The sequence below is a fragment of the Drosophila ananassae genome, chromosome 2L (assembly GCF_017639315.1).
Source record: "Drosophila ananassae strain 14024-0371.13 chromosome 2L, ASM1763931v2, whole genome shotgun sequence".
Taxonomy (NCBI): Eukaryota; Metazoa; Arthropoda; class Insecta; order Diptera; family Drosophilidae; genus Drosophila; species Drosophila ananassae.
In genome coordinates this window covers 21,659,553-21,668,195 of record NC_057927.1, presented here as the reverse complement: position 1 = coordinate 21,668,195, position 8,643 = coordinate 21,659,553, and the positions used below count along the sequence as shown (strand labels likewise).

The 8,643-nt window shown below is 40.2% G+C and overlaps 2 protein-coding genes and 1 long non-coding RNA gene across 4 annotated transcripts; 1 reads left to right on the top strand and 2 right to left on the bottom strand.

Annotated features, from left to right (window-relative positions):
- Positions 1–212: 212 nt before the first annotated feature.
- LOC6501613 (insulin-like growth factor-binding protein complex acid labile subunit) lies at positions 213–2,520 on the bottom strand. Of its 2 annotated transcripts, none has more exons than XM_014911632.3 (2): positions 760–2,520; positions 213–699 (listed from the first exon to the last, which is right to left on the bottom strand). In XM_014911632.3, the coding sequence occupies exons 1-2, from the start codon at positions 2,395–2,397 to the stop codon at positions 682–684; spliced, it is 1,656 nt and encodes a 551-aa protein (XP_014767118.1). In that variant the 5' UTR covers positions 2,398–2,520; the 3' UTR covers positions 213–681. The 2 variants fall into 2 exon arrangements, with proteins under 2 accessions (XP_014767118.1, XP_014767116.1); XM_014911630.3 differs by having other exon boundaries at positions 807–2,504.
- Positions 2,521–2,649: 129 nt separating this feature from the next.
- Positions 2,650–5,783, bottom strand: LOC26515075 (leucine-rich repeat-containing protein 15). Its single transcript, XM_014911890.3, has 2 exons — positions 4,472–5,783; positions 2,650–4,393 (listed from the first exon to the last, which is right to left on the bottom strand). Exon 2 carries the CDS (start codon positions 4,348–4,350, stop codon positions 2,824–2,826), a length of 1,527 nt encoding a protein of 508 aa, XP_014767376.1. The 5' UTR covers positions 4,351–4,393; positions 4,472–5,783; the 3' UTR covers positions 2,650–2,823.
- A 51-nt stretch (positions 5,784–5,834) lies between these two features.
- Positions 5,835–7,351, top strand: LOC116656559. Its single transcript, XR_004311511.2, has 2 exons — positions 5,835–7,074; positions 7,169–7,351. It is a non-coding gene; the product is annotated as an uncharacterized LOC116656559 (long non-coding RNA).
- The last annotated feature ends 1,292 nt before the right edge of the window (positions 7,352–8,643 follow it).

Here is an 8,643-nt window from a genome sequence, read left to right as displayed (position 1 = left end):
AAGCAAAACGGCAACAACAGCAGAGGCAGCAACAGCAACAGCAGCCAGAGAGGAGTCCACATGTCCTCATGTGCATGCCGTGCAATTATTTTGAATTAAATTCGTATTTTGTTCGAATCTTGTAAATGCATCTTGTTTGCCAGGTATTTCTTGCCTGATTTTATAAAGAAAAGAGTAAGTCCTTTATGCAAATTAAATGATAAACTTTCAGATCTTGAAAGGAGGTTTTTCAAAAACATTTATTCTGACATTTACAAAATTATTTTAAGAAACATAAATAAAGTATCTCATTAGTGTTCTGCGACCTTCTCGATTTCTATTATATTTTCAATTCTAAAAATATTCTTAATAGAACTACATTTGTTCTAAAAATGCTATTATATAGTTATTTTACATATTTGAATTTAATAACATTTCATTTCCCATGATTTCCCTTCTATAGCTGCTTTCCTATCAGTGCTTTCAATATAAACAAATATAGTTTTTTATTAAATTTTTGTTGATATGAAAAAACAAGTAAAATAACACAACAGATAGTATAGAAGGAGTAAAATTTTCAAAATAGTATATGCTTTAAAAGTTGTTCTATAATCCTTTTAAAGTTAACTCCTTCGCCAAATACATGTATGCATAGAGGTGCCGGTTGAAATAGCATTCAAATCGTTGGATCACAAATTCCATCTAATCACTGGAGCTGTTCTGTTTTAAGAAACGAAGAAAGGATAAGCGAATTAGCCAGATTATTAATATGGCTCATACTTCAGAGTCCTGTTCGTTGAGTCGCCTCGTGCTCGTCCTGGCATTACCTCCGGGAACAGTGGACCTTCTCCATCGTCGGAAGCGGCGTAGGCAGCCTTCCTCCTCCAGAATGTGGTAGAGATTCATCAGCAAGATGGCCAGCACCACGAGCAAGGTGGTGAAGGCCAGGATATCCCTTAGCGTCCAGTAGGGATGTATTCCCGTCACACCAGCCGCATCCAGTTTTTGAGCAGACGCTTCCTTTGGCGGCCAGTCTATGTCCACCTGACTGCTGGTTATTTGGGCTTTGTTTTCGATCCTCGACTGCAGGTGAACCCCTCGATCGTTGAGGTAAGTAAACATTATGCGATACAACCCGGGACTCCAATGATTGTCGTGTAATGCCAGCTCCTTGAGGGTTTCGTGTTTTGAGTGGAACTTTTTGTAGTCAAAGGTACTCAATCGATTCCCCTCGAGGAACAAGCTCTCCACGTTCGGCAGTCCAGCCAGCTTCTCAACGTCCAATGTCAGGAGAAGATTGTGGGACAGATCCAAGAAGGTGAGACGCGATGAAAGGATGGGCGAATCGGATGGTAATGAAACCAATCGATTGTTGGCCAAGTTCAGGTACTTTAAGCTAGGCAGCAGGTATAGGTCCTGGCCCTCACTGTAGAATTCATTGAAAGCTAATGATTCTATGATGTTCTTGGAGAGATCCAGTCTTTCAAGGCTCCACATTCCACGCAGCAGATTGTAGGTATCGTTTCCATTAAGCAAATTGCCGTGGAGGTTCATTTCGATAACTGATGACTTGTTGCCCACATGGAGGTGACTAAGCTCGTTGTTGGACGCCTGGAGCCGGATAAACCCGCCATGAATTATCAAATCGGTGAGGCTGCTGCCCTCCAGTATCAGAGTCTGGACACTGACAATATTTAGCATCAAGTTATCCAATTGGCCGGCATGACCCAAATCCAGCAGTCGCAAGTTCGTCAATGGCATCAAAGTGTCCGACAGAAGAGTAGTTAAGTGATTTCCATTCAGAAGGAGGGTTTCCAGCTTTGTGTTCTTGGCAAAGATATCCTTGGGTAATTTTTCAATCAGGTTTCCACTTAAGTCCAGATGCACCAGCTCCACGAGGGGATCAAAGGTATTTTCCCGTATCTCCTCGAGTGCATTGCCTTGGAGGCCAAGTAACTTGAGTTTCGTTAATCCATTGAAGGCATCCGAATTAACTTGATAGAGGACGTTATGTCCGAGTTCGAGGATCTCTAGATTGGGAAGCACAGAGAACTGATCAGTTCTCAGAGCCCACATTTTTGTGCGTTGCATTAGTATAGAGGTGAGATTCCTCACCGGCAACAGGCTTTCCTTTCTAATGCTATAGGGCCCACAATTCCGGATGACCAGTGTCCGCAGTCCGGGCGTCAGATTCAGCACTACCCACGGCACGGCCTCGCGACTACAGTTGCTGATATGCAACTCTCGTAATCGCACTGCTGGCGAGTCGGAGTACGCCACCGCTTTTTCCGTCAAACTGCAAAAGGTGTCCGGACAGGTGGCACTCAGATTCAACCTTCCAGTGGCATCCAAAACAACGGCAGCTGCTGCGATCCTTAGGCCACAAATGCAACACAAGAGACACAGATAGAAATACATACTATGTGTATCTTTGTATAAAGTTTGGAAACAGACGTTGATTTAATTCGACTCTCGTCTTGTCAGAATCCAGAAGTGCACTGCGAGCGGGCCGAGCTATACAAATTCTGCATCCAGTGGGCTTATCTTCTCGGGTGGACCCACAGCGCTGCTGATAATGGATGATGTAAAGCCCCCGGGAAGCTTTGGCGATAGCAACAGAGTAGAGCTTTATATTCCCATGTTGCTGGAGATACGAAAAATGCAATGTCAACAATCGTAGAGAAGACTCACAATGAGATAGATTCCATTTCACAGTCATTGTTTATATTTTTGTATAAAAGTTTAGAGTTAGTGTTTAAGTAAAAGTTAGTTAATACTTCGTTTGAAGCAGCAATCACTTATTTTTCATCCTTATTTCTAACAAAAATTGAAAAGATACAAAATTTAAAGTAAATTAGTTTCAGTTTCCTGGTTATTAATAAAGCTAACTGTTTCATTTGGGGAATTTCGAGATCTTTTCCAATTGATTCCAAAACAGCAATTGTCCTTCTCGCGGCTGTATATTTTCGATCTTACATAGAAAACAACTCCCAAAAGGAAGATAATCATCAGGATATCATATACACTCCATTCATGTTTGGGCTTCTTGGGACAGTCCTCTTGCAGAGATAATTCCTTTTGTATAATATGGATATTCTTAGCTTTTAGATATTTAGCCATTTCATCATAAAAACTTTCCTCAAACTTATTATCATGGAGAGATATTTCCTTAAGATTTTTAAAAGTCGATGAGGAAAGGATGTGGTAATCAAAGGTTGTGAGTTGGTTTCCAGCCAAATACAAAGATTGCAAGCTGGCTTCTCCTACCATTAAGGATTTTAAGGTAAAGTTTTTCAGTCGATTGTTTGAAAGGTCCAGAATGTTAAGATGCGGTCCAATAAGATACGATTCCATGGGAAAACTAGCCAATAAATTCCCAGCGAGATTCAAGAATTTGAGACTTGGCATTAGACAGACTTCTTCGGTTAAGATATTGAGTTGCTGAGGTAAAGTTTCCAAAGAGTTGTTGGAAAGATCTAGGCGCTCCAAGCTCCACATATTACAAAAATATTCGCTTAGATTTTTTCCAGAGAGTCCCAAGCGAGATCCTCGTAAGTCCAGTTCAATGAGGGCATCTTTGTTTTTTAGCTGTAAGTCCTTCAGCTTGCCATTGGCAGCCTTTATTTGGTTTATCCTTTCATTGGAAATCAATCTTTCTACTCCACTATTTTCCAGGATTAAGGTGTCGACTTTAGAGAAGAATTTTATTTCTTTTAATTTAAGACAGTGGCTAAGATCGATTGATTGAAAATGAAAGTCAGGAAAGCCCACCTCAATCAAGGGATTTCCTTTTAAAAGTAAAGTTTTTAGATTTCGATTTCCATCCAATACGTCTTTTGTAAAGTTGGTAATATTATTCCAACTAAGATCCACAAGTTGAAGATTCTCTAGTGGTTGAAACACTTTCTCAGGAAGAGTCTTAATGTTATTGTTTTGCAGATTCAGGAGTTTCAGTTGAGTTAGATTTCTGAAAGTCCCACCGGATACATTTCTTATGGAGTTTCCTCCCAAGTCAAGAACTTTAAGCTTACTCATCTGGCCAAATTCATTATCCTGCAGGACTGTAAGGTTTCCATTTTGAAGTTGTAAGCTACTGATGTTTTTTACGCTGCTTAGATACTCAATTTTGAAACTATCTTTGGAGCAATTCTTCATAGTCAGCCTGTTGAGATGTGAGGCGTTCAAAGCCCCAAGGTCACTGCAAAATTCCAGATGGAGCTCCAATAGTTGGGGGGCAGAAAATGAGAGATTCGTCTTTGAATCCACAAGTTTGCAGTAGAAATCGGGGCACTTTGAACTATTTCCATGAACTTGGCCATAAAATCCAAAAAGAATCGATAAGACCAAGACGAAGGCGTGTAAAATAAACATTTTCTATATTTATATGCAGCGATGCCTCGATTTTGTAATTTTTCTATAAAGTAAACAAGTTTGAAAAAAATTTTCAATAAAAAGTTTTTGTAGAAATAGATTTTTTAAGTCAGTTAGTTACCTTTCAAAATACGTCAGCTGATATATGATTTAAATTAAACCCGAATTTAATTCTTAGTGAGCTTACGTGTGATCGTAAAAGACGTCGAATATCAGCTGTTCTACTAAAGATCGGGTATATAACATCGCGTTTTGTAGCACTGAGCTTTTTGAAGATCAGGGGAATGCGATATATGGCGCGCGTTCAAATTTGAAAAGAAGAAAAGGGAAAGTCGTAGAGTTGATAAAAAATTTATAAATACACATGTCGTACAAAAAAATCATGCGATAATTAAAAAACTACATAAATAATATCTTATCATAAATAATAACGTATATATTAATGTCACATATATATTTTAAATTTGAGGCGCATTCTTTAGGCATCGTCAGTCTGGTAAATACATCAAATACCTTAAACATCTCTGTTTATCAGAGACATCCAACTAACATGTTCCACAAAAAAAAAAGAATCCTTCTCTTAGCAAATCCGAGACAGCCAGAGTAAGAGATCCTTTAATTCCCTGCATAATTCCAAATCAGACAAGCGTTAAAAACATTTCATTATAACGCTACACAATCGGAATATTTAATGATTTAATCGGCAGGTCGAATCAGCCAGCAAAAACAACTACGAAAACCGAGAGCAGACACCTAAGCAAAGGAGTTGCAAACCAAAAAATAAAAAATATATAAGGACAGAGCCTGCATCGCTGCACTGCCGATAAACTGCTTCAAATTCACAGATTTTAAATTCAAAATCACAGCCACACGACGCAGGTTAAGGCGGCAAAGACAGCAAGACGGCCAGGCAGCAAAAGCAGAACGTGTAAAAAGCACAGCAAGGTCTTTTTCAAGATCTCCCCAAGAACTCATACCTTTGCCAGGCCATTCCATTCCATTCCCAACGTTGGCTCTCGATATAATGGCGCGAGTTTCATGTTTACAAAAAAGATTATGCAGTCCCCGAACAAGAAAAAAGAACAGCCACGAGAGTAGCCCCAACAAACGTGCAGCGGTTGCAGAGTTGCAGGTAACTTGGAGACCCGTGGATGGTACCTGAACTCTGAAAACTGAGAACTGAAACTGGAGTTCTAATTAAACAATTCGTAGAATTTCGCGTTAATTGCGAGAAAACGACTTGAACGTGCTCAGCGGATTGGCTGGAGCCTTGGAGCTCTGGAACCTCGGTTACTCTACCTTTACCATCTTACCCTTACCCTCTTGGTACTCCTCTTGGTTTCCTTCCCACTTGCTAGGTGACACGTTCTTTTGGTGCATCCAGAAAAGATTTTGCATTCTTTGTATTCGATAAGATGAAATTATATTGCCTTTAACATTTGTCTTATAAGTTTGATTGCTTCAAAATTACTCACAATAAGTTAAATCTAGATTGGAGAAATTTATATTTGGACTAGGATTTGTGTATCCATAAAATTTCAAGACATACATTTTGTTACTATTATTTAATGTCATTATTTTTCGAAGTTCTAGTGGGAAAACACAAACAACACCTATGTTATGAACATAGATTTTCCCAGATCTTGTGCCGTTCCTGGGGCTTCCATTTGGGGAAAATGAGCTCATTTATTAACACGCCCAATACAAAGAACCCCTCCGTCGTCCTCACGTGGACAATGCTATGAACTTTTTACACATGTGAAGAAGGTTGGCCAACTCGGAGAGAAAACTCAATTCAAATTATCGCCAAACAAGATCGACAGATGTTCAACTGGCACAACAGAAATGCTGCGTCCAAGCTGGAGGGTAAAGTGAAGAGGTGAGGGACTGAAACCGAGTCGGAGAAAGGTCAATGAGGTGCACCGACCGATCGGCCAGATCGATCTTTGAAACATAAAGCCCAAAGCCCAGAGCCAAAGTCAAAAGCAGTCGCACGTCTCGCTGAGCAAATAACGCCCCAAAAAACTAAAATAACCCAAAAAGAAAAACAGAAGAGCGAACTAAACCCTTTAATCTAAACCACTTTGGGCAATGGCAGGGAACCACCTCAGATCGGATCTGAGTCGATCCGATCCTATCCGATCGACAACGCCACGCATATTTCGCATAACCCAGGCACACCTTTTCGCCGGGGTCCAGTTGAGCTGCAAAAGCTGGAAAGGAAGGGATAGCCCCGAAAAAATACAACTTGAATGCGAGGAGGAAAAAAAATCGGGAAACAAAGGCATAGGCAAAAGGCACTCCAGAACTCAGAACCTCCAGAAGGGTTCGGGAGAGACGGACGGACAATTCAGAGGAGTCGGAGGGCAGAGCTACCGTCATCATCGCCAGCACTCCACTACTATTCTTCGCCATTCGATCATCCCAGCCAGCACTCGTCATCGTGCTCGTCATCGTGTCCACATCCCAGAGCCCGGTCTTATCGGGCCGATTAATCTGCCATCTCTATCGCTGATAAGGAGGCCAAATGGACGACCCAGAGCTTCTCTTCTCCGTGCCTTCTATCCGACCCGATCCGATCCAACCCTAACCACAATACGACAACCACATCATTGTTAGCCCAGTGGCAGCCAACACTCATGTTTAAATTATGATGGCTTCTAACTTGCGCCCCAACCCCCGAATTCGAACTCCGAATCCGTCAAATCGAATGTGGGCATATGGGTAAGTTACTTATACCTCTCCTCTTTCCACTCCCCTGTCCTTTTCTGATCCAGCCTTTTCTCTCTGTCTCCCCGATCCCCGATCGTGTCATAAGTCAGCGGTATGCTGACATGGCTGACGACCCATTGACAAATGCAACGATTCAAGACTCATTCTCCTTTTCCTTCAATGAACACAAAAGCCTCTGAAATCTGGCAAATGTTAAAGGGTCTTCCCAAAGAAACATTCGAGATCTGGTGAATAGATTAAAACTTATATTTGAAATATAAGAAAAATATGCATACATATATTTCTGAAGAGGGGATTGCAAATGAATTTTCACCTTGAATCCTTTTATCGCCAAGTTCCCAGTACTTAAAGAGAAAACTTCTATATGGTTATGTAAGGTAAGTGAGGTAAGGCTAAGGTACTCCGCTCCAGAGCCGGATTATTATTGCCAAAGATATAGTCTTCTCTGGGGGCCATATAGTGGATTTTTAAAAGGGACCCTTCACAAAATTTAACAAAATACCTCAAAAATATTATGTTCTTAGATTTTGATGCAGAGTTGTGGAGAATCGATCTACGAATCGTTTAAGGTACTCCGCTCGAGAATCAGATGAATATTGCCAAAAATATAGCGTTTTATGGGGGTCATATAGTGGCTCCATGCGGATCTATGGAATTTTAAAGGGGACCCACAAAAATTTACAAAAAAACTAAAAAATATTATGTTCTCAGATTTTGATGCAGAGTTGTGGAGAATCGATCTACGAATCGTTTAAGGTACTCCGCTCAAGAATCGGATGAATATTGCCAAAGATATAGCGTTTTCTGGGGGCTATATAGTGGCTCCATGCGGATTTATGAAGTTTCAAAGAGGATCCTCCTCAAAATTTAACAAAAAACTAAAACGTGTCATAGAAACCATTAACGATCTTCTTAATATATATATAATTAATATAATTAAATTAATCTAATACATAAAAAGCTTTATATATCTTTATTCCCAACAAAATTCTGTTGGTGATTTAGATTCTATTAATAATTCCACAAGCCATCAGCCACTATTTAAATTATAAACACGTTATTAAGATCACAAATCAGGCAGTAATCGGGCGAAGCAAACAATGCTGATCGGATAGGGGAGATTAATCATATTTATCCAGACAAAGTAATCTGAATTCTGTTCATCCTGGCGTATGCGTAATGTGCGTTTGTCACTGGCAGCTGCTGATCTGTTTTTGTTATCCCCGCACTCCATCGGAAAAAGCAAACAAACGAAAATCTCCCTCTCAAATATTTTGACCGAGCTTCGTTTTATTTAAACATAATCGCTGATGCATAATTAATTAAAAGGTTTTTTCAATATGGTTTTTTTTAATATTTTTTTTGTATTCATCCCGAATGTTTTGTTTATGTTTTGGCCACTGCTGGCTGGTTTCTGGCTCGTTGTCTTCTCTTGACAACACGCCCCAAAACGGTGGCCGCTTGTTGGTTGGCCGGATCTGCATGGGTATGATTTTGATGCTGATTCTGATTTGGATTTTTATTCTGGTTCTGGTTGTGCTCCTGGGCGCTCTGGCTTCT